General features: G+C 41.5%; 1 protein-coding gene across 2 annotated transcripts; it reads right to left on the reverse strand.

Annotated features, from left to right (window-relative positions):
- Nucleotides 1-626: 626 nt before the first annotated feature.
- Nucleotides 627-25,293, reverse strand: lrp13b (low-density lipoprotein receptor related-protein 13 b). 2 transcript variants are annotated; one of them, XM_012916533.3, is made up of 45 exons: nt 25,227-25,293; nt 24,529-24,651; nt 24,032-24,277; nt 23,463-23,576; nt 23,237-23,356; nt 22,853-22,978; nt 22,222-22,425; nt 21,928-22,096; nt 21,556-21,724; nt 19,950-20,172; nt 19,620-19,739; nt 19,239-19,457; nt 18,760-19,068; nt 18,267-18,491; nt 18,031-18,159; nt 17,695-17,943; nt 17,313-17,543; nt 16,960-17,208; nt 16,382-16,870; nt 16,014-16,229; nt 15,718-15,897; nt 15,322-15,588; nt 14,942-15,157; nt 14,638-14,817; nt 14,387-14,509; nt 13,930-14,094; nt 13,598-13,813; nt 13,289-13,518; nt 13,056-13,185; nt 12,523-12,716; nt 12,217-12,403; nt 9,348-9,560; nt 9,007-9,190; nt 8,713-8,914; nt 8,342-8,428; nt 8,044-8,253; nt 7,706-7,921; nt 7,365-7,499; nt 6,789-6,990; nt 6,459-6,581; nt 5,745-5,852; nt 2,400-2,636; nt 1,349-1,658; nt 1,074-1,167; nt 627-988 (listed from the first exon to the last, which is right to left on the reverse strand). In XM_012916533.3, exons 1-45 carry the CDS (start codon nt 25,282-25,284, stop codon nt 941-943), a joined length of 8,445 nt encoding a protein of 2,814 aa, XP_012771987.3. In that variant the 5' UTR covers nt 25,285-25,293; the 3' UTR covers nt 627-940. The 2 variants fall into 2 exon arrangements, with proteins under 2 accessions (XP_012771987.3, XP_004538385.3); XM_004538328.4 differs by having other exon boundaries at nt 8,342-8,506.
- Between the last annotated feature and the right edge of the window lie 628 nt (nt 25,294-25,921).

The following is a 25,921-nucleotide window of genomic DNA, read 5'->3' on the forward strand; positions in this document are numbered from 1 at the left end:
TGAGGCAGAGTGAAGGTAATGCATGACACTTGCCAAACACCACACCTCATTTGAATTAGGTCATTTGATTACAAAGCCTCTGAACAGTTTCTCACATTTCAGTTTTTCATACTCCCAGCTGTGTCCATGTTTCAATACCAAGGATATTGAGATAGTAATTACCAACAAGTTATTTTATTGAAAATTCTCTTCCTCCAACTTACAGTATTAAGGCAACAAGCAATACTGTCAAATTAAAAACCATGCATGCTCATAGTTTCAGGATAAAACAGCTTTTAATCAGATTGAATGACAGAAAACAAACAGCAACAAATGTTCCAGGGAGAAACCGAGTGGAAACCAGGAACAAAAGTGAAACAAGTAAGCTTTTGTTTAAAACTGGTATCAGAATAACTGATGAATGGATAAGAACTCACCTTGAAAAGGAAAAAAAAAAAAAAAAAAAAAAAAAAGTGTGGCAGACATTCAGTGTTGGCAGGAACAGAATGTAATCTTAAGTAGATACGCCCCATTGTGAGAACTCTCCCAGGAGTGTAAGATGTAAAACATACTGTGTACACAAATGGTTAAAGAGAGAAATGTCAGAGATCGAGACACTGAGCACATTACAAATAAAGAAAATCTGGTTCAAGTGATTTAACGTCTTTATTTTTATTATTGTATTTCAACTCTTATCGATTCAGCTCAGCTCATCTCTCCTGACTCACTTATATGACACAGCAAATTTACCAAACCACTCCCAGCAATCAAATCAGCCTGTGGAAAATTTTTATAAATTTGAGAGCAGCCGCTAATAGTGAGAACTTTCATTCTATAAAATTGCACTTTTTTTCAGCATTTTCATAGCCACTGAAATGCATCCTCACAAATTACACATGAGGCCTGAGAATTTCCAGGTTGCTATAAAGCTAGCACAACAGCTAGTGCAGAGAAGAGTAGTCTAATCGAGCTGTGCCAGAGGGTTTACGTCAGCTGGGGAGTCCACATCCTGAAGGAGGAGACAAACAATTAATAAATCATGTATTTTGGCTTTTAATTCAAATGCAACAGTTCTCACAGGAATAACAGTTTACCTCAGAGTCAGACTCTACATCACTCGATAGACCCATGTTGGCCATGAGATTTTCCTTGTCTGCGGATCTGCTTCTGGTGAGCTCCCATCCTCTCCTGTTGAAATTGGAAGCCACATTTTAATTTTCTACTGGACGTTACTCACCAAGTTACGAATCCAAAAATGTTTTTCAAACACTAATCACTGCAGGAGCCGACTTTTCAGTTCAGTTTCTTTCAAGACAAAGACAATCTGGGTAAGCAAGTAGTTGGTCTCTCCCTCTAATGCAATTAGTACCTTTTAGTGAAAATGAATCCGGCGACTATCAGCACTGCAATGAGGCAGAAGACACCCAGGATCACCCCGACATGGCTTTGCCTTTCTTCCTCTTGACAGAACTCTCCTTTGTAACCAGACAGACACTGGCAGCGAGTGAATTTACCCTCCACAATGCAGTTCCCATGACTACTGCAGCGTTGCAGATCACAGGAGGCAGAGTCTTGAAATGAGACAGAGTTCTTGTCTGTGTTGGATGTAGATGATGACGAATCCAGAGGGTGGCCATCAGTGTCTTCAGTTCCAAATGAGGCAGTGTTTGAAGTTGGACCTAAAGAGAAAGTCACCGTCAGTGACTGAAATGAGCTGCTTGGTAAACATAGGTGCATGTGTAGCTTCATTGTTTTTTTTGGCATTTGGACAGATCTAGACTAGCAGTTTCCTCATTTCAAACATTTACACTAACCGGAGCCAACAGGCTGCTGGCGATTTATTCCCATTGACTATAGACATGTGATAGTGGCTTCAATCTTTCCTTCAAAACTTAAGATGAGTTTTCCCAGTGCTGTGCTGATCCTTTAAGACACATTATATTAGCTTTTGATTTTAACCTGTTGGAGCTAAATGTGACTCGTGTCAATGTGGCTCAGGTTGGACATTAGTGAGCCTTTAAGCTGTCTACTAAATAGTACAAAGCCTTTGTAAATGTTCTCCTGCAGGAACACCGTAGATAGACTGGAACATTTTGAGCAACTGACTCATGCATGTTGCCTCCTTCAAGATGTACTCAACCAAATTAATTGGCAGGCGCGAGAAAAGCATGTGCCCATTTGTAAAAGGTAACTTGGCAAATTGTGTAGACCTAATTTATTCTGGAGTTCTGTTAAATATCTGGAGGATAGTGTTACACTTTTTACTCAGGTTAATTCAAATAAGACTGTCATACCATCTTACCATAGCCCCCCATTACTTTCCGAAACAAGGCAGTTTAACGTGGAATTAATATTTGTATTCAGGGCATGACAAACTAAGTTCACTTAATACTGCTTCTTTATTCTGGTCGAAAACTCACAGTCCTGTTCGTCCGACTGGTCCAGGCAGTCAACCTGTCCATCACAGAACTTGCTCCTGCTGATACACTGGCTGCGGTCAAAGCAGGATTCTTCTCCAGGGGCACAGGAGGTAATTGGGGCACAAGAAGTGACATTTAAGGTGTAAAAGCCACGCCCACATTTACACATCCTACCTCCGGGATAGGCCAGGCACAGATGGACACACCCTCCATTGTTTTTGGAGCAGCTATTGCTTCCTGGAGGAAACGAGTAAGCAGTATTTACAGCATGCAGGCTCAAATTTATCTGAAGCACTTTTCTTTAAAAATATCTCAGGAGTCATGGTAACACCACATTTACGTATAAAATAGCATCTTCCTTAGCTTCCAGAACTACTGGCTTTTCAGGAATCCTGTAAAGTACCCAACACAAATAACTTTATATAACCTTGATTATTCATTAGACATCACTACATGTTACTCATCTTGTAGCCACGTTTCTGACATTGATGGATTCTGCACAGAAAAGTGCTATTTACCATTTATACAGACTTTCATAAAGTACATTATTTCTGTTAGTAATTAGAGTTTCATTGTATGTATGGGCTAAAGAATACTCAAAACCTCCAGTTTATGTATGATATATGTATTACATGTGCATATTATGAAAAAGGGTTATGGGTGAAGAGAATAAGTGTACAATGCATACCACAGCCCCAGTATCATTACCCTTTCCCGCTGCAGCACACAGCCAGACACCCCCCCCCCCCCCCCCCCCGCAGGTATCACATCACCCTGCCATCAATTCGGCTCCAACTCTGCCTAAGTGAGACTATTCATTCTGCCTACACTGTACTGTGACACACTTTGCCAGATTCCTCCATTTTGAAATGGAGAGGAACAAGAAAAATAATGAAGGCAAAAAAAAAAAAGTTTGCAGTTATTACAATTCCTGTTTTGCAAGTAGCTGGTTTTGCCTTGTTCTTTAAAAAAGAAAAAAAAAAGGCAACAGTGAGTTAGAATTGTCTAACTGCCAAAGAATAGATATAAATGCTTCCTGATGGCGGCGTCTCAGCAGTTGAGTAAATGCCTTAATGATGGTTTGAAAACATGTAGTGTGATTAACATAGTTTTTATGATTTGTCTACTTGGATTTGGCACAAAGCTGTTTCACTAACTAGGCTTCAGATAATACACACCCTAAAATCTACTGGTTGCTTGTTTATTAGTCTGAAATTAATTTTGATTACATATCATTATCCAATTATCCAAAATAGTAATCCTGATGCAAGCGTCCTCTTTATCCAGGCTTGGGACTGGGATTGGGAGCACACGAAAACAACAACAACAACAACAAAACAAAAAACAAGTCTCTGGTAATACTAATTTGTATAGGTGAAGTGAAGTACGACACATCAACCATCTACATGTCGTTCTTCACTACATCTGTGAACCTCCTTAGTAGTCTTGCTCATTTCTTCTCTCTTGGCTCTTGACAGAGAAGGCCACATCTTTCTCCCTCCCTTATCTTTCCTTGCTTGGCTTCATGTCTTCTGTCTAGTCTCATTTAAAACTCTAACTCCCAGAAGAATCTCTCAGTCCTGTTCACTAAAACCTAAAGAAGAATTATGCATTTGATCAACTGATCCCTAAATGCAATTGACACTCTTCTTGATTAGAAGCCGGGGTTCGGAAAAGCCCGACTGTCCTGGAGGGATATTCTCTGCCGGATACACGATGGATGGGTGGTGGAATTGGCGCATTGCATGCCTGGCAGAACTATCGATTGAAGACATTTACCTATTCTGAACCATGATAACAAGCTTCTTGCTGATCAGAGCTGGTTTGACCCTGGCTTATCGAAGATTAAAGAAAGCAGTTGCAGCTGTTCAAAACCCCACAAGGCTAGCTGCTATGACTGAAGCGATGGGGATGGCTGTGAGTACTTAGGCTGTACTCATTGAACATAATATGGATAAGATCTTGGAAGAGAAGCTCACGGCTCTTCAACAGGAAATTGATAGATCTGGCGACCAGTGATGGACATCAAAAACAACTGTAAAATCAGATGCAGTCTGTTCGCACTAACCCAAACAACCACCTTCATTTAATGCGGCTAAACATGTATCACAAACCTGTTCTCAAACTGCTCTCCTCTAGGAGTTCAGTCTTTGGAGGAGCTCTTCATCATTGCCCTGCCCATCGCCATTCAAAATAAGAAGAGGCTCAGAGCCCTGATGCAATCCCACCCCCACTTTGAACCCATCTGTCATTCCACCACAAACCTCACCTCAGTCTCACTGCTCTCTCAAATGCCCTGCACCACTCTTATACTTCTGCTAGACCCACTTTTCTCATGCAGTACTGCAGTTTTTTTCCTCAGCACTCCATCACGTGTTTTCTCTAGATCCATGAAGAGTGTGCAGGTCCTTCTGTAATTCTCCATCAGTCTCAAAGCATCTATAGAGCTCTTTAAGATTATGAAGCCACACTGTTTCTCACCAATTGTCTAGTCTCTTTAACTTCGCCTCAACAACTCTCTCCCATATCTTCATTGTAAAGCTCAATTTTATCCCTCTGTAGTTATGACAGCTCTGTGCATCTCCCTCCTTGGAAATCGTACCAGTTCACTTCTTTGTTTGTCAGGCAAGATTATCGAGCCTCAAATAAAACTGAAGATGAGCCTTTTCCTTTGCTGTACACCTAGCCTCCGAGCACTCCTGCCCACTTTCTTCATCTCCCTGACTATCGCACTCTTTGCCAATCTGTTCCATTTGAATACTTATCATAAAGAAGCTAAATGCACATGGCTTTAGTTTTCAACACATTACACACACACACACACACACACACACACACACACACACACACACGCATTGATTGCTTTCATTGAAATTATGTGATCAATACCTCTCGCCTTCTATGAGACTGACTGAAACCAAAAATGTAATTTTTTGGTGTCATACCACAACCAGTTTTGACTTTGGAAATGGCGTCAGCTATTGTAACATCTCTTCTCGGTTTCCTGTAACAGTGCTTTATTCAGATTCTTCTCATGCCCGTCATACCTCACCTTCTCTCATAGTGGCATTACATAGCGTCCGCTCAGTAGTCCTAACTGTTCTACCTACTTATTCTGCAATCTACCCACTTTTCCCCACAGTGTACCATAGTATATGGTTTGTAAAGAGAAGGATGTACTAAACCTCTAATTGGGCATACTGATACTTTTTTGGCAGAAGCTTAATCTAGGCTTTCATGCATACCATCATACAGCTGGGGGATAATTTCTGTTGACAGAAGTGTAAAAATATTCATGTCCCATATTTTGTCAACTGCTTTCTGTCAACTTATTTTTCCACCTACCTGACTGGGTGTCATTGCTGTGAGCTCTGATTTCCACCACGCTGGTCTTTGTCTCAAACCACAACTGTTTAGGCTGGAGGCCATCACTGAACCACAGCTTGGTCACATCTACACAAGTTGAAAAGTACAATTTAAAAAAACCAAAAAAAAATATATACTACAGAAATCAGCAAATCTGTTCTGGGGGGAGGGGGACTCATTTCTTGATGTGTTTGAATGGTGGAGACTGCAGAGAAAAAGATCAAACTATTCACATTTAAATTAGTTTGTTATGCCAACTGTTGCCTTAATGGGAAAAAGAAAGATGAAGCAAAGGTGATAGAAGGCTATGAAGTGATTAGAGTGAAATGGTAGGAAAACCCCATTGACTTAATCCCAAAGTAACGAAATTTTTCACATCAATTGCCAGTAAAACAACATCCAAAAATTTTTCAAACCTTTATATAAATGCAAATATCTTAACATTTCAAATTGAAATAAAATACTAAAGATACATTTCAACAAAACATTAATATACAAATTCAAATAAGAAAAAGACCCCAAACAAACAAAAACACCCCCCCTCCAAAAAATAAAATAAAAAATTAATCTCTACACTAGCCTTTGTACAAATAAATATCTTAGCACTTCAGCCATTTGCTAGTATCACTGAATATGATGTCATGTCAACTAAACAAGGTGTTTGAAAACACATCAAAGCAAAAAGTATCTTACCCTTTCCCTGTGTGACCCAGAACAGGATGTTCTCAGTAATTGTCAAGGACATAATCAGATCAGGTCCTGCCTTAAACTGTTTATATCCCAAACCATCCACTCCAATGGAGCTGATCACTCCATCTGAAGAAAGAAATGAGGCAAACACAGAAACAGGATTATCAAAGAAAAATACTCTCATCTCATATATGTCATTACTATACAGTTTTTTCCACTTCTTTATTAGGATCCTGTGTTGAGTTACTGCTCAGAGGAATTGAATGCAAATTTGTCCCGGTCTTTATGAGTGTGTGGGAGGTTTTTTGTTTTATTGTGCGTTTAACTGTTCACCAGTGTCAGCCCAGTAGATTCTGGTCCCATTATTAACGAACACCAGGGAGTTGGGGACTCTCGACTTTCCCCACAGCACTGCTTTGTTCCGGCCATCCATCCAGGCACAGACCACCTCCGTCAGGCTCTTCCCACCTGCCATGACCACTGCTGTGTAGCAAAGTCGACCTGAGGAGGGATGTAACGCGATGGATGTGGCAAGCTGAAAAGACAATTGTTAAACATTAAACGTTTAACATGAGAAGGTCATTGGGTTGGCAAGGAAGGGAGCATAAAGCAAGGTGTGTGTTAGCAGTCTCTTTTCCTATGTGGATTATTTTTAGGACTGGTAATACAATAAAGATGTAGCTAAAAGTACATTTTTATTATATATGAACCAATACTTGCAAATGTGAAAACTTCACTGACAACAATTTAGAAGTCTGTTTACACCAAAGAAAAAGCGAGTAAATAAACTTTGATCGAGAACATTTATAAAAACAAATGGCAAATATCACAGCAGACTGAGAAGACCCATGAAAACATCAGATGTAAGCGCTCACGTCTGAGCAGAAATATGATAAGTGCTGCCTTCACCGTCAGTGATCCTTGCAGGAGAGACGTGGTGTAGCCACCATTGCGGGATGTCACATGGATGTTGGGCCTTGAGCTGCTGCTCCAGTAGAGGTTAGAGGTCACCCAGTCAATTGCCAGAGCCGTGACCGAATCATCCTTAAGACAGAGAGGGATAGCTTCCAGACTTAAAGTTTCGCCAGAAAGTGACACTTATTGGAGAGCTGAGGCTGATGTAATCACCAACTAAAGCCATTATGTAGAGTTAGATTATTAACTTTAAATTAAATGTCAGATGGTTACATCTTCAGGGTTTAACATCCTACTGTTTTTCATTAAATACAAGACTTTCGCCCTAAGCATACCTTCAGCTTTAGGACTTGTCCAGCAGGTGTGAGTCCTTGTCTTGACCTGTAGCTTCCCATTTTCAGAACATCCACAGATCCCGCATAAGCCACATACAACTCCTGGGTGGAGATATCTAGCCCCATGGCTTCGTTTATATCCGGGAGGGCCAAGACTCTGCTGTTTGGCATTTTTTTCAGGGCGATACCATCCCTTCGCAAGGAGCGCAAGTAAATCTGCCAGTAGCAGGGAGGTGCGATTTAAAGTGGAACAAAGCAGAAGACCTAATTTCTTAAATGTGTTGTCTAGAAGGGTTTTGCAGGATGGAAGGCCTTAACATCACTACAAAACATGTCACCTGGTAAATTGTGTTTTGAGACAGGAGCAGGATGAAAGATGAATCCCTGGGCCGAGAGCAGGTGATGTTGTCCTTGGAAAGCAGCAGACCCTTCGGGCATCGACATACTGCTGATCTGCCCGTCACCGGGGGGGCCAGAAGGCAAATATGGGAGCAGCGCAGATGGTCACAAGGACTGGGCACAGCTGGCTGCGAAAGGGCATGCATCAGCTAGGGAGAGAAGAAGATTTAACATTAAGACTCATAAGCGGTGACAGTCTTTGATCAAACGTGACTTCATTTTACTGTCGGAGTTCACCTTTAGCCCAAATGGCTGTCCCGGTCTCTTCAGAACAACCTTTTGGTCTTTCCCAGTGTTCTTGTCAGCTGAGCGTATGACTCTTCTCTTTGTGTCAGACCAGAAAACACGATCATTGAAGACCACCACTGAGAAAGGGTTTGGCGTTTCAGCCAACTGAATGATCTAGTAAAAGAAAGCCATTACTACATTATATCACAACACATGTGTTGTGATATTGCATAACTGCTGGGATACTATCCATAATCATAAACTTTAAGACAGATTATTAGTAACATGGCCTATTAAAGGCATCTCAGACACCACATCATATGTTTTGCCTTTCTTATGTCTCTGGGTTCTACTTGTTTTGCGGTTTGACATTCAAATACCTTGATGTTGCCTCCATCCAGAGAGGCTGAGCCAATGCAGCGCAGTTTCTCATCTGCCCAGTACACTCTGTTATCTAGGAGGTCATAGGCCAAACTGACTGGCCAACTCAAACTGTGGCTCACAACCACCTTCCTCTCTGAACCATCCATCCCAGACTGCTTAATCTGAGGCGTGCTGCCGATCTCAGACCACAGCATCAGCCTAAGAACATTAATTATACAATACATGTCTGTGATGTCGAAGCTGGAGTGCTTTCGTATTACAAAATAAATGCACAAAGCAGAGAAACTCACCCTTTATGTGGCAGCAGAACCAAGGAGCTTGGCTGCTCCAAATCTTCTCCCAGGACCACAGTGCAGTCCTGAGACCTCACTGTGGCGTTGCTGAGTTTCACTGCCAGAATTTGACCAACCAGGCCATCCACCCAGTATAAATTCTTACCCACCCAGTCCACTGCGATAAAATCAGACTTCACACCTGTGAGATTTAATAACAGCATCTCAGATTCTGATGGTTCACCATCTGAATCTATCTATATTTTTAAGTGGGGTCCAGTGAGGTCCTAAATTAAGTAGATTCACTACATTTCCAATTTTTAAATTCACACACACAGGCCCAGATTACGAAATTTTACCTTTGACCAAGTTTCCTCTTTTGTCTGGGTTTCTCATGTCGACCCAGCGGATGCTCTGGTAGTCAGTGCTCAGCCAGTAAATCCTTTGTTGAACCCAGTGATAATCCAGTGAGAAGGCGGGTCGACTGGTAGAGGTGAGGAGATGCAGCGTGCCACTATGGACTCCCAGCAGGAACAAGTCTGACTGCACTGATGCCAGAAGCAAGGGCTCATCTAGGAGGAAACATGACAAAGTTACTTTTGTGTGTCTTCTGTAGAAGAAGTGATACAACCACGCACACAAAAACTAAAGGCCAAAGACTGTCCAAGTCTGTACTTTCTAAACATAAGTCACTACTAAATACATTTTATTAATGTGTTGATTACTTTCTCATCTACAAACTATGGAAGCTTATAGTTTGAAGCTCAATTCTTCATGGCATAGACTCAACAAGGTGCTGAAACATTCCTGGTCCGTGTTGAGATGCTGGCATCACGTAGTTACTGCAGATTTGCTGGCTGCACATCCATGATGCAAACCTTCTGCTACACCACATCCCAAAGGTGCTCTATAGCAGTCTTTCTCAAACTGTGGTACGTGTACCACCAGTGGTACTTTGGCTCTCTCTGGTGGTACGCAGGAAATCTGCAATTTTTGTTTAAGATTAAATTATATACAATTGTAGAGGTATGCAAAGATGACACGAGAGTACCAGAAGCTCTTCTGGGAGCTGAAGTCAATCAGAAAATGTCTCAGAGCGCGAGTCCTCTATAAAGAGCAGCCTTTCCTTATCATCACAGCCGCTACAGAGCGCTGAAGGGCTTGTTTCCCTGGGCCTTAAAACTGCAAAGGCAGCACGGCTCTGTCACTCTGATGGTAAAAAACAGGCCTTTTTCCGCAGTGCCGCAATCCCAGCCACCATCGATGAGTTGAAGACCCCTGGGAGAATTGGTGGGGGCGCGGGAGATGCCGTCGGTGAGTCGGGAACTATTGCGTGGATGCCGAAGCACCTGATGCTTGTGAGAATGCGATCCACTTCTATTATGTGGCAGCAGCAGCACCTTGAGAGTGGTGTATTTCCCTTGGGTGGGTGGGGAGGTCCCGGACGAGGGTCATCAAATGGCAAGTGGACAGCGGATCCAGTGAGGCTACCACACGATGGCATTTTGTGTTGTTGGCTGAAATGCCATGCAGAGCAAACTGGGCTTCAACGTGCACGAACCACGAAGCCAAAAATCCAGCGTCTTAACCACCACAGCAAAAATTAAAACATACAGCTCTGCTATCGCTTCTGAATGAAGACCGAAAACGAAACAGCAGTGGCGTTTGTAGGGTTACTGAAGTTGGGCTAGCTGGTATATAATGATGTGCTGTGTGGTGGCTAGCTACACAGCTATAGTTAGCATAATATAAACACAGTGACGCTGGAGGATGAATACTAACGTTTTCCACTCCATAAAGGTTAACGTGAGGGTTCGCGGTGGTTAGGGACAAATTCAATCGCATGGCAGGATGCTCTAAACGGACCAAACTTCAGTCAGGAGAACAACTGAGATATAAGGTTAGTCATTAACATACTGCTGCATGGGCTGGGCTGTAGTTACATCGTAAGGTTTTAAAAACGGAGCTTTAAAATGAATAGTGGTAATAAAAACAGAGAGAGGCCGACAGTGATCCCTGACTTTTTTCAGGAGCTTGTTCAGATTAAATAGAAGATTCAAAGCATTAAAACATGTAAAAAAAAAAACACAACATCCTTAATAGACTCAGAGTAGTTTGGACCCGGGAGCAGGGTTCATCAGGTCATCACTTAAAGATTGGATATCCCACCTGCTGTGAATGTTTTAATGCAGTACAGGTGTTATTTTTATCATTATGTCACATCCTGTTTATGACAGTTACAATAAATAACACTCATATAAGAAATAAAATTGTCTGTGTAAACTGTATGTGGTGTTAAATAGGCCTATACTACTAAAGTTTGAGAACCACTGCTCTATAGGATTGAAATCTGGTGACCATGGAGGGTTTTTGTGAACAGTGTTTTTTCCAATCTTCTGTTGTCCAGTTTTGGTGAGCCTGTGTGAACTGTAGCTTAAATTGTAGTTTCCTATATTTAGCTGACAGGAGTGGCACCTAGTGTGGTCTTCTGCTACTGTAGTCCATCTGCTTCAAGGTTCGACATGTGTGCTCAGAGATGCTCTTCTGCATAGCTTGGTTGCACCAAGCGGTTATTTGAGTTATTAGTTTAAAGTAGTCTGGCCATTGTTCTCTGACATCAACAAGGCATTTTCACCCAGAGAGCTGCTTGTCACTGGATAGTTTCTCTTTTGTGATCCTTCTCTGTATACCCTAGAAATTGTCATGGCATTTTCTTAATACACAGACTAGCCTGCCTGGTTATTAAAATCACTTTTCTTCCACAATCTGATGCCCAGTTTGAACGTAGCTTGTCTTGATCCTGTCTACAATGCATAAATACATAGAGTTGCTGCCGTTTGCAAGTTAGGAGTAGCTCAGTGCAGTGGGACTTTGATGTAATATACAGTAGTTTGTTCCATGGCCTCAGTCTGTTTTTCCCCCGTGTTCTCTGATAAATATAGTTTAATTTTGCTTTTCTGACATTCAGCAATCATACTGTCACATTTCAAATAAATCATGTACATCTCCTTTTGTGTATGAACAATACTTGAAGTGACTGACTTTGTATGTTTTGACACAATAGGTTTTGACTGTTAGTGCCTTTTGCTCAGATGAGCCTATGTTATGAAAAATATAACTGATTTTAGTGGGGGAAAAAAGTGACAGTGATGTTCCTGATGTGGTAATAGTGACAAAATGATGGAGAAAGAGTCATTTAGAGACAGAATGCATCCAGACCAACTGCACCTTTCGTCTTGCAGCTTTTGTTATCAGGTTCCAGGTAGAAGCCAGGGTGGCAATGACAGCTGTAGGATCCACGGGTGTTCCGACAAATGTGGTTGCATACGGCATGAGGTGTTGTTGTACACTCATCGATGTCCACACAGTGTGTGGCTCTGGACATCAGTCTGAAACCCGCAGCACAGTAGCACTTCTGGAAAAATACGGGAAGATGACATTTCCAGGATAAGTTCAGCAGAGATGTGATGATACATATAGTTACCATTTATGAGAAATTGCCAGATAACCAAATACACATTGTTCTGCACTGACCGGACCATACGGTGTGCTGACACAGCTGTGGTCGCATAAGGGAGCCGATGGACTGGAGCAGCTGTGCTGCACACAATTCACACCCTCATCTGACCCATCAGCACAGTTAGTGACGCCATTACACACCAGGTTAGTGTCCACACACTCTCCACTGCCACACTGGTAAAGATGAGAAGGGCATATTTTCTGGCTACCTGTGAAAATTAATAGATGAAAAATACAATTAAAATTAATGGTGAATGTGTGTAATTTACACAGCTTCCCAACAGTGAATAAAACCGAGGATTTCCTCTAGTTTAAAAACATCCAGAAACAGAAAAGAGGTTTTTAGGATAGAAATTCTCTCATTTTAATGGGCAAAAATGTGGGTCATTTGAAGCACCACAGGCATACTCTTACTCATTAAAAATAAAAATGCACAAATTAGGGATTCAAATTACAGTCACTTTGAAAATGATGAGTTCCCCTTCTAACTAATCAAATGTGTGTGAATCCGTCCAATGAACTATGACATCAACAGTGAACATGCTTACATTTTTCCTCGTCGATGCCATTGTAACAGTCCTTCCTCCCATCACACCTCCATGACAGAGGAACGCACTGAATGCTGTCTCCACACTGCCACTGGAACTTTAAGCACTTTGCTGGAGGAGCATTGCAGTTCTGGACAGAAATGATAATGATTACACGCTTTGCTCTGTTTTTCTAAGCATTCCCTTTCTTCTTAGCTCGACAAATCAAGATGTACTTGACTTTCATTCCCCACCTTCTCGTCTGAACCATCCTGGCAGTCGTCCTCGCCATCGCAGAGCCACTCTTTCTGCAAACACTCATGAGTGTGTGGGCATCGGAGTTGTGTGAGGCAGCGTGGGGGCCTCGAGCAGTGCAGCTCATCAGAGCCGTCACTGCAGTCGGCATATCCGTCACATCTCAGTGCCTCAGACACGCACTGACCGCTAACGCATCGATACTGATGATCCGCACAGGACACCAAACCTGGAAAGAGGAAAATAAACGTGGATGTAATTTCACGTTTGCATGCTTTGCTTTTCTGAAATTTCTGAAAGGCACCCACCACAGTTTTCCTCATCTGACCCATCAGCACAATCTCTCTCTCCATCACACAGGAAGCTCTTTGGTATGCAGCGAGTATTATTATCACAGCGCTGATGGCAGCCCTCAATCATAACTGAGCAGTCAGTTTCATCAGATCGGTCCAGACAGTCATTTTGCCCGTCACACACTCGCTCTTGTGGGAGGCATTTTTTCCCATGGGAACACTGGAACTCACCTGGGAAAGAGAAAGACCATTTTCCTTCAAGATAATCAGACATGTTTCCTGCCATTAAAACCTTAGATCAGTATTTTTCCAACTCAAAAGGGAAAAAAAATATATATATAAGGCACCTGCTTTACACTGAATAGCACATCCCTCTTCATCTGACCCGTCCTTGCAGTCCTTTTCTCCATCACATAAGTGGCTGTACATGACGCACTCCAGGCCGTCGTCGCACAGCTTAAAACCATTGCGGCACTTCAGAGGAGTCGATCTGGTGCTGAGCTCATCAGAGGCTTGGCAAAGAGAAAAATAACAAATCAAAAGAAACTAGCTTAGATTGAAAGGTGAGCAAAGTAACAGCAAATTAGGAGATTTTCTAGTTTTGTTTTCAGTTGTTGGTTTAGCAGTGTATGTTTTAGTTAGTATGATGTTTCAAACTATGGTTGCTATTGGGTGTAGAAAGTGCATCAGCTGTGAGTTGGGGTTTTTGTTTAGCTAGAACTACAAGTGGAGGGAGAAGGATCAATATACTATTCCTGTAATTTCCCAGTTGCATGTGCTGGTCTGCTTTCTGTCTCGACTTACAGGTGGCAGTGGGATTTGGTGACTGACAGTGCTTCTCGTCAGAGCCGTCGGGACACTGGGCTTGGCCGTCGCACACTTGCATTTCAGGGATACACTGTTTGTGGTCACTGCACAAGAAGTCATCTGATATGCAGGAACAAAAAAGGTTATTTAGGATTTCAAAGCTCACAACCAAGCACTTCATTTTTAAAAAAAAAAACTCCCCTAGAGTGAATTCTGGTAGCTTTCTCCATAGTAACTTCTACTCTTACTTGAGTTTTCGCAATGAACCATACAGCCGTTTTCATCAGATCCATCAGGGCAGTCTCTTTGTCCATCACACAGCTGATGTTTAGCAATGCACAGTGACGATCGAGGGCAGAGAACTGAAGGAGGAGTGCACGGTGAAGCAAAAGGAAAAGCAGGAGCCTTGGTTGTTGCAGTGTTGTAGTCTGCAAAGAAAGGAAACTATTAAACTGGTGTTTCATTTTGTAACCTGGGACAACATCAAATAAACCTTATTGAAACATTCAGTTACTCTGCTTTGCTATTCCAGTTTTAGTTTTCAGTACTTACTGCAGCCCACTTCATCTGAGCCATCCACACAGTCTTTTTCTCCATCACACAGGAACTTCTTTGGGATGCAGCGCTTCCCGTCAGCACAACGATGCTCACAGCTCTTGATTGGTTTCTGGCAGTCAGCTTCATCTGAATGGTCCTGACACTGGAACCTCCCATCACACACCTGAGCCTCAGGGATGCACATTTTCCCATGGGCACACTGAAACTCACCTGGGATGGAAAGAAAGTAATGACAATCAGCTGATCTCACAACTCCACTTGAAAGTACACGTGTTGATGTGACTTTAAATACAATTTCTTTTAAGCAATAAAATAAAAGTTTAAACAATAAACAGTTAAATGACATTTAAAGTGGGGGAAAAAAAACCCCAAACCTTTTTTGCAAATTCCTGGACATCCTTCTTCATCAGATCCATCCATGCAGTCTTTCTCTCCGTCACATACGTGGCTGAGTAAAACACACTCTGTGCCATCACTACACATCTTTGCATTTCTATGGCACTGCAGCACATCATCTTGAGCTGCAGGAGCGGTCACAGTCGGACAGTTCAGTTCATCCGATCCATCCTGGCAATGACGGCGTCCATCACAGACCAGACTCTTGGAGACACAGCCCATATGATCTTTGCAGAGAAAGTCAGCTATGGAGGGAAAAAACAATCTACCTTACAGATCAGAAAAAAATATAACTTTTTCAAAACTCATGTCTTTATTTCTTGGCTAAATGTGTAGACTAAGCCTTTTTTTCCATGGCACATTCAAGCACTTACTTGGGTTTACACAATGGACCGCACAGTCATTTTCATCAGATCCATCAGGGCAGTCTCTTTGTCCATCACACAGCTGATTTTGAGAGATGCACAGTGATGATCCAGGGCAGAGAACTGAAGGAGCAACGCAAGGTGATGCAGTGAAGACAGGAGACTCTGATGATGGAGCAGCAGCCTGATCTGGAAAGAAAAACCTGTGTTAGGTTCAGCATGCAGCAGCAATGTGAAACTTATAAAAACTAGGTTTGGTTCATTTGAATCTTCTGGTTTCCTTCGTGCAGCTTCTCAGTACTTACTGCAGCCCACTTCATCTGAGCCATCCACACAGTCTTTTTCTCCATCACACAGGAACTTCTTTGGGATGCAGCGCTTCCCGTCAGCACAACGATGCTCACAGCTCTTGATTGGTTTCTGGCAGTCAGCTTCATCTGAATGGTCCTGACACTGGAACCTCCCATCACACACCTGAACCTCAGGGATGCACATTTTCCCATGGGCACACTGAAACTCACCTGGGGTAGAAAGAAGACAATCATGGACGAAGCCATTTGCATCTGCAACCTCACATGTACAGGTTTAAAGAATAAAAGTTCTGATCAGTTTCAATAATATTAAGTTCATTACATCACGGAAAGATTAAATATAAAGTTTAAAGTGAAACAACCTTTTTTGCAAATTCCTGGACATCCTTCTTCATCAGATCCATCCATGCAGTCTTTCTCTCCATCACATACGTGGCTGAGTAAAACACACTCTGTGCCATCACTACACATCTTTGCGTTCCTGTGGCACTGCAGCACATTTTGAGCTGCAGGAGCGGTCACAGTCGGACAGTTCAGTTCATCTGATCCATCCTGGCACTGAAACAGTCCATCACAGACCAGACTCTTGGAGACACAGCTCCTTCGGTCCTTGCAGAGAAAGTCCTCAAAAGGACACCCTTTCACACAGTTCTCATCAGATCCATCATGGCAGTCTTTTCTTCCATCACATATCTGTGCTGGTTTAATGCACAAAGAGGAATCTGGACACAGAATTGAAGGACTGCTGCAAGGTAGCCTGTAGTGAGGTTTAATGGACGGTGTGAGGAGTACAGGAGAATCATTTGAGGGCTGTCTCTCTATTTGCATTGTAGAATCTCTCTCTGCAACATCTAGAAAAATGACACCAAGAAGCAGAAATTTAAAATTATTTTAACGGCAATATATAAAACTTGAAAAGAAACTTGGCATAGATACTAACTGCATCGTTCTTCATCTGATCCATCTTGACAGTCTTTCTCTCCATCACAGACGCTGATATTGAGGACACACTGATTCCCATCTTTGCAGACTGTGAACCCCAAACGGCATTTCAGAATGTTTCTCCCAGGAGCAGCCGTGGCTGCACTCGAACAGTCGACCTCATCAGAGCCGTCGTAGCAATGAAATTCACCGTCACAAACCAGGCTTTTAGATACGCAGCCGCGATGATCTTTGCAAAGAAAGTCATCTGGAATAAAATTATTAAACAGGACATACAGTGTCAAACTTTTGAAGACATAAAATGCTAAATATTTTTAAACTGAGAAAATGAAATACTGATTTGGTGCTTACTTTTTGAGGGGCAACTTTTTACGCAGTTCTTTTCATCAAAGCCGTCAGGGCAGTCACTATGTCCATTGCAGAACTGGTCTGGAGATATGCAGAGGTAAGCAGAAGAAGGACAGAGGACAGAGGGACTGGTGCAGGCCAGGAGAGCTCGAGGAGAAAGAGTGGTAGGACCTGGAGTTTTGTTTGATTGGTCCATATTAGTTCTTGTGGTAGTCATGTTCTGTTGCAGGGCATCTTTAAAAGACAAATAAGGTGTCATACGTTAAACACAGTGACAAGAATACTAACGAAATAATAAAATGCATTACAAAGCCAAAAACTAAACGTACACCAAAACATCACATCGCTAATCAAAAAACGGTTGATTTTGTTTTAGGAAACTCACCGCAGCCCAGTTCATCTGATCCATCCGCACAGTCGTCCTCTCCATCACACACGTGACTATATAAAACACAGTCTTTGCCATCTTCACATGGCTTTGAGCCTATGCGACATTTCATCACATTTGACCGACTTGTACGAGGAGCTGCAGTTGGACAATCAGCCTCATCCGAGCCATCGGTACAATCAGACTGACCATCACACATAAGACGTCTGGAAAGGCAACTGCTCCGGTCCTGGCATTCGAACTCCTCTGAAATCGAAAAACCTATCAGTAAGTCTCAATATGTTTTTGAGCTGCATCGCCAGTTATAACAAGAATGTCAGCTTGGGCATTTACCTATAGACAGACAAGCCCCAGGACAAAACTCGTCATCTCCTTCCGGGCAGTCCTTTTTCCCGTCACACAGCTGAGCTTCTGAGAGGCAGACTGATGAGTGTCTGCACAAAAACGATGGTTTCCTGCAGGCTTGAGAATGTAAAGACAATGCAATGGAATTAATGAGATGATCATGCATACCAGAAAAATGTCAAAGTGCTATATAAATCTGTTTCTGCTGTGACAGATGATCTTACTCTGAACTGTCTGAATATCTATGGGAGCAGTGATTACTCTGATCACATGACCCGTCACAGCTGCATCTTGAATGGGGCTCCCATCACGCTGATCCCACAGAGTCATTACGTTGTCTGAAACTGACAAGAGAAAAGGCTCGAGGGCAGCTACAACTGAGCCCGAAATCTTCCATCTTCTTCCAGCTTGGTGGCTTCTCTCTCGCAGCAAACTTAATGTTGTTAAGCCTGTCATAAAAAAAAAAGTCTTAATTAAAGGCAACATTAAAGTCTGTGAGGTGACAAGTTCATCATTTTTATGTGGTTTGAAAATCCTGAGATTTGCAAGTATGCAAAACAAATCTGAATGAGTGTGGTTTGGAAATTTTAAAGTTATTTTCTCCAAAGTTTGAGTTCATAAGCTGAAATTTTGATATAACTAACCCCCCAAAAATGTATTTATTATCCCCAGGGATCACAACAAGCTTCCACACACCAATCCAACGATAAAACTAACCTGCCATTTTTGAGTTCCACAGCAGGCTATTAGCCCTGAGGTCAAAAGCGATGCCCCCACTCACTCCTCCAGCTATGTGCAGCAGCTCTTTAGCGTCACCTCCCAACATGCTCATGCTGAGAATTCGATCTTCTTCTAGCCAGATGATGGTACCCCGCAGCCAGTCCAGATACAAGTTTTTAATCTCCTTTGTCGTGTAGTAAAGCTGCTTTGGGTGGTAGCTGTCAGCTGTGATTGTTCCGATGGTGTTTCGATGACATGACACCCAATAAAGGCTTCCGCTCCTCTGGTCCATATTTATCAGACAAACTAAAAAGAAATAGAAATAAGTTGAAAGAAGGTATGTTGACAGCCATTTAAGGTAGAAACTAATTAAGTCTTAACATTTTTTTTTTAAACTGTTGAACCACCACTCTTAATATGATTTTTGTCACTGCACATCAGTAATAAGCAACATATGTGAACAAATCCGTGCTAACCTGGCAAAGGTGTTGGGACCAGCTCAGCGGTGGCCGCTGTTAAACTGATGCGTTGAATGTGGCCAGTTTGGTTTGCCCAGTAAAGCCAGTCTCTGTCCCAGTCAATCTCAAAAGAGAGGATCCCCTCATTGGTGGTGAAAAGCTGGCTTTCAATGAACCCTTTATCTTCCAACTCCAACAAGATGATTTCCGTATTTGTAGCATAGAGAAACCGTGGATCTGTGACAGTGAATAATATTACAGATCATCTTTTGTGTTTTCTTGTAAAGTGTAAATGCATTTTTATTTAACCACAACTGATTTAATAAGTTTGGACCAGAATTAAAAGTTATGTCTTTTTTTACACTAACAAAGGTGAAAAGAAAGTTTTAGGAAACCTACTTTCACATGTCTCATCCAGCAACAGCAATTTGAGGTTTGGACAAGAGCAGGTGAATCCAAGAGGGTTGCTTTTAGTTAGCTGGCAGAGGTGACAGGGTGTTTTTACACATGCAGAATAACCTGATGAAGACAATGAGAGGACTATTAGGTGCAACACAATCCACTATGAAGACCAAGAAAGCTCTATTAACAACTTTTAAATACATTTAACAACTTCAACCTTGTTTTGTATCCAATTTAAAACAGCTTAAATTGCATATAAATTTAAAAACAGATCTTCAGATAGGAAAACTGATCAACGACCATGTTTGAGAATAACATAAGATTTACCTTGAGGCTGTTGTAGCTCATGGTAAACCGCTAATACTGGCAGTGTGGGTTCCCATATAAATTTTCTCTGGCTCAGTTGAGTCTGTGGAGCCTGCCAGAGTCCTTTGTTATCAACCCAATAAAACGAACTTTCAAACACAGCAAGGCTCTGCGGTGCTCTCCTGCTGAACAGTCCTGTGTAGGAGTAACGGCCACTCCCATCCACCTTCACAGTCTCTATGGACTGAACGGGGAGACAAAAAAAAAAAAAAAAAAAAAAAGTCATCATGACCGAGTGTGAGTATTTTAGCCAATGTTATTTTATTAAGAACAGCAAAGAGCTCAAACTATGAGGACTCCCTCACCCTCGTCAGGTTACATAGAAGAGATTGTTGTGATGTATAGAAAGGAAAAATGTGAGAATATGACACATCTGTGATGGAGAGGTAAAATATCTGCTGAGTGAAATACAATCACGTGAGCATTTGTTCCTCACAACTCTGTAGTGACTTATGGAAAATTAAATATATTCTTATGGCTTGCAAAGTTTTAAGCAGAAAGCCATTTCTTTCTAAAAAGAACATGGTGTCATTTCAGCATGACAGATTTGCAAAGATGCAAATCAAGCCACAAGACCTCTGTAGCCAAATTTCTCCACTGTGGTCTCATCTGTCTGAAGGACATTGTTCCAATGGCTAAACATTATGGTTAGGACCACCACAAACACCACATAGCAACTGTCAAACACAGCGGTGGAGAGGTGGTTTGGGTTTGTTTTGCAGCCACGGGACTTGCAGTGGTTGAGTCAACTATAAAACCTTTGGATATCAAAATATTCTAGAGTCAAACGCGAGGCCACCTGTCGGATGGCTAAGGCATGGGACAAGTAACAGGACTATGATCCCAAACACAGCAGCAAATCTACAACAGGGCGGCTGAAAGGGCTGCAACAGTCCAGTCAAAGTCTAGACCTCAACTAGATTGAAATTCTGTGCTGGGGCCTTAAGAGAGCTGCGCATCAACAACCTTAATGAATTAAAGCAATGCTGTAAAGAAGAGTGAGCCAGAGACTAAAAATCAAACAAATGTGTTGCTGACAAGGTTTAAAAGCTACTGAATCATGCTTTTGAATCCTGTAAAAACTATGAACTACTTCACGAAATCCAAGTTAACACTTTTCAAATTCTCCTACCATCTCACATGTGTAATACAGAGAAAAACGTATCTGAGAGCTTCAGGATAAAAAGACTTTGTTGGGGTAAAAATAACAGTGGCATGTGGTGAGAAAAAAAAAAGTAGGGCACACAGACAAACTTTTTTAGATTATTATTAACTTTAAAGAGCGTAAAGTAAATGCTTTTTGATTTCAAGTGTATCCCACAGGGGTGGCATTTGCATTTATTTATAATAAATAAAATCAATACATGCCCAGGAGTGACCGAACTAGTCCCAGATATGTAAACTTTTTCTTTTTTTAATTATTTTAATTATTTCTAATAATGAGAAAAAAAAATCTGAGCACTTCTGATCAGGAACAAAGCAGCAAATAAAAATGGTTTCCATGCAACAGGCCCCGTGTGTGATGAACTGTGATGGAGAACATTTGGGCTTTTGATCCAAATCTCACCCTCTTAAAATCACTGATCCAGTACAGCCGTCTGGCAGCTACATCAGCAGTGAGGCTGTGGGCAGACTGAGCAGTGATGACTGCCAGAGAGCTTCTTTCTGAGGCATCCATCCAAGACTTTTCTATTGTTGCTCTGTCACCTGGACCTGTATTGATCCAGAACATCAAGCTGGGAGGCAGAAAGCAGCGAATATGAATAAGCAGCACTAAGCAGTGCATCATCGATTTTCATCAACGTGTAAAATAGTAACTGCATATCCTGTATTTGACATACCCTAAAATGTTGACCTTTATCCACCATTATTCCCGAATGAAATATCAAATTTGATCACTTTAAAATTCAGTCACATGTAGCAGATAAGCCATACAGACCTTTCTACAGGCATAACGACCAGCTCTGAGGGCCTGATGTTTTTGCTGAGCAGAGCAGTGTAACTTTTTCCATCAGAACTCTGCAGGTAGATTGACTCAGTCTTCTTGTTGGTCCAGAACAGATTCCCACTGAGCCAGTCACAAGCTAAGCCTTTGATACCAGGCTCTCCTGTTTAAGAACAATAAACAAATAAATTAATGGTTGGCAAGTAGAATATAACTACGAAAAAAATAAAAATATGCAAGAAACAATTTAATGTGAGGATACGTTCTTGAATTAAAGAGTAAACCAACCAGTATAGGCTGTCCAGCTTTGCTGTCCATCACTTTTGTAAATGTTGCCACGGCTGTCAGCCCAGTAGTACCACCCCCGCGCAACATCAAACGCCAAGGCCACAGAGTCAAATGTTGAACTCTGAATAATTTCAAACTGTTGAGATTTCACATTCAATAATCCTAAAGCTGTCCCCCCAACCAGCAGCAATCGGACAGGATTAGCTGTAAATGCAGATTCATACAGGACACCGTTAGTGACGCTTATCCAATAATTCATGTGATTCATTTAATCATCAAGGCCTCACTTGATAAATTTGCATTTACAGGAAAAGTCTTTGATTACCTAACTGCTCTTTGTCCTTGATCAAACAGAGTTTATAGCTTTTGTCACCACCTTACCGACATCAAAGTCACCTATTAGCATATCATTAATCAGACATCATAAGTGCACTTTGATGTTGGTGTTGATCGTTTAAGAGGACAAAACCAAATCCAGAATGGATTCTGACAGCATAACAAAGGCCTTACACCCATTAGCTTTGTCCTAGCAAAGTCCTTGACTCAAGTTGGTACCAAACAAATTGGTGGAACATTATATCGACAGAATGTAGCGTCAATTTTATAAACAGGAAAAACACTTTCACTTCACCTGAAGCCACACATGTTGAGTTTTCATTTAGTTTGAATCCCGCTCTGCAGTAGCAATAGTAAGAACCGATGGTGTTACTGCAGTGATGAGCACAGGGGTCGAAAGGTGGAGCACATTCATCCAAATCTGTAAGAAATTAAGAGTAAACATGTGCCAGCATGCATTTTAAAAAATGTATCTGGAAAATTACAAAGTCGCAGATATCAATTACTCCTGGAGTTGCATGAAAACAGGATCAGGGATTAAGGAATCATCTGCTCCTTTAGAAGGACACGGACACCTCGTACTTCAAAACCTTTATTCTTTCTTTAATTTAGCATTATTTTGGTTTCTGCTATAAAACCTAGTATTGAAGGTAAACTGTCATCATCTTGTCCCACACACCTTCACAGTCTGTTCCATTAGGAGACAGCTTATATCCAGCAGGACAAGAACACAGAACTCCCCTGGGTTCGTCAGTGCACACATGGCTACATCCACCATTGTCCATAACGCAGGCACGCCCTGCAGGAGGCGGAATTTTAAGCATCAGCGTCACAGAAGACGACTTAATAGACAAAAACCATTGTATATTAGTGTTTTTTGTGATAATGAGTTGCTTTAAGCGTACCGCAGGTTATGGGCTCATCGCTTTCATCAGAACAGTGAAACATGCCATCGCACTGCTCGTCAGCAGATAGACATGTCCCCTCAGGACACCGTATGCTGCCCTCACTGCACAAATCTGGGAGAAAAATATATACATTAACCTTTTTAAGAATCAGGATAAAGATTTAAATGTTCATTTTTAGTTGCATGATGCATCAGTGCATGAAAAGGTGTATTCACACTTTAACTCAAACGTTTTTGATTCCATCCAAAAATATGCCATTTTACCTCTGGTCATCTGGATTTACCTCTGCTGATAGCCTTGATTTGTATTTCAGTACATTTAACATGATTATGTCCCCATTTAACTTTAATTAATTAATTAATATCTATATCTATCTATCTATCTATCTCAGAACAAATGAGTCTATAAATATGTCTTAGTGGATGATAAAAATCCAAAATATTTAAAGAATTGTTACAGCATAGCTGGATCTGTAATGGAAAAATGTGACTTTTGGTAGTTTTGTTTAGAAAGTGTCACAAATACACAGAATGATATTTAGTTTCTTGTTAGGGCATTTTCCTCACCACAGTCCTTTTCATCAGAGTTGTCCATGCAGTCATCTATTCCATTGCACCTCAGCTCTTTAGGGATGCAGATGTGATTTTGACATGTCCAGTCAGAGTCCAGGCAGCCCTCTGTGACTGGACAGTTCTCCTCATCGGAGCCAGTGGGACACTGCTTTTGTCCATCGCAGCGGGCCGACGCTTTAACACAGCCAACAGAGTCCACACAAGCAAACTGACCTGGCGGACAATCAGAGCCTCGGAGTCCTGAAGGAAAGAAAACAAAAACATTAAAAGGTTCCATTTATTTACCCCTGAACCAACAACCTACACTTGCAGCTCAGGGGAGAAAAAAAAATGTCCTTTGCCTTTTGTGCTTCATTTAAAAGTTGTTTTGTTCAACATCACTTAAAGAGTCTCAAACTACAGGAAAACAAAAATAGATAATACTGTAATGTGTAAAGTTATGAGTTTTTTTCCCCCCCACAGGTTTGGGGGGGGGGGGGGGGGGAGCCCACCAGTGCAGTCCACTTCATCTGATCCATCCAGACAATCTCCATCTCCATCACATCTCCACACAGCAGGAATACACCCGCCATCGTCACACTGCCACTGGTCATGACTGCACTCCGAGATTTGTCCTACAAAATGTGAAGAGTATGAACAAGAAATAAATGTGGTCAGACAAATTAAAACAATAACTTCCTCACTGGTTGTAATTGTATTAACAAAAAGTTGTACAATCATATGACATGTGAGTGGGAAAAGATGCAAAGCAGTCAGAAATAGATGTTTAATATTCTATTTAAAATTTCTAATTAGAAAGACGACTTTCATACGGTTAAATGAATATCAAATGAAGTACATATCAGCTCATGATTCTCGGCGTACCTTTGCATGATTTGATCTAAATAAGTACTTCAGTGCTAAATAGGATCCAATGAACGGCGACTTTCGCTTATTTTAAACGTCCTGAAACTCTAATGTTGCTAGTTTCATACTAACTTGTCTCGTTGTTACAATCATTCTGATTAGGCAAACTCCATGAAGCACAGATTATTTGAAATATAGCTCGTAACCCTGAACATCCCTCTGCCGCACACAAGCAAAACCCTGACATATAGCGAACCCTAAAATCCACCCCGCAGAAACAGGTTTGCCTATTTTTGTGAAACTGAAAGTGTCTACCCTTGGATAGTCAAAGAAAAAAAAATACCTCTCAAAACTCTCAAATGCGCCAGAAAAATCAAACAAACCAACAGGCGCCAATCCATGTCGACCTGCGCGGCTCATCGGGATAAACAGCAGCAGCTGAGAGGAAACGCTTTTATCCGGTAGCTGCGGCGGATAGAGTCACTTCCGATCAAGTTAAAAACGAGAAATAAAATTTGATTTATTCCGCTGTGTTTAAACTTAAACTCGACGTTTTCTTAAAAAGTGCCAAATAAAACATACTTACATTATTTTTAATAATAGCAACCGCACCCTTGAATTAAGTTAATTTAAAGTTGCATTTTTTTAAATTAGCTGGTGATGAAGTTCTACCACCAAGTCAGGCTGATGAATTATTGCCCATTGCGAAAGGTTTTGTGGTTTTACGCACGGAAGAACAGTTACGATGTGTGTGCATGCAGTGATATTTTTGCACTGTCTTTCTAGATAATGATGTTAGTATTTCAGGCTCAACATGGTACGTGTTACTGTGTGTGCAGTGCACTTTAAGGTTTTCATCTGGTTGTGTTACGTGCGCGCTGTTACATGAAAACATGAATTATATCCAATATGAAATTCTTTCGTTATGTCAATTAATGAAACAATTTGACAGTAGGCTACTGCTTTTCATTCGTCCAACTAATTGAAACGAATTAGTTAAAGTTTTACATAAAACTAGCTAGTTTGAATAAATTTGTT

The sequence above is a fragment of the Maylandia zebra genome, linkage group LG7 (genome assembly GCF_041146795.1).
Source record: "Maylandia zebra isolate NMK-2024a linkage group LG7, Mzebra_GT3a, whole genome shotgun sequence".
In the NCBI taxonomy this organism is placed as follows: Eukaryota; Metazoa; Chordata; class Actinopteri; order Cichliformes; family Cichlidae; genus Maylandia; species Maylandia zebra.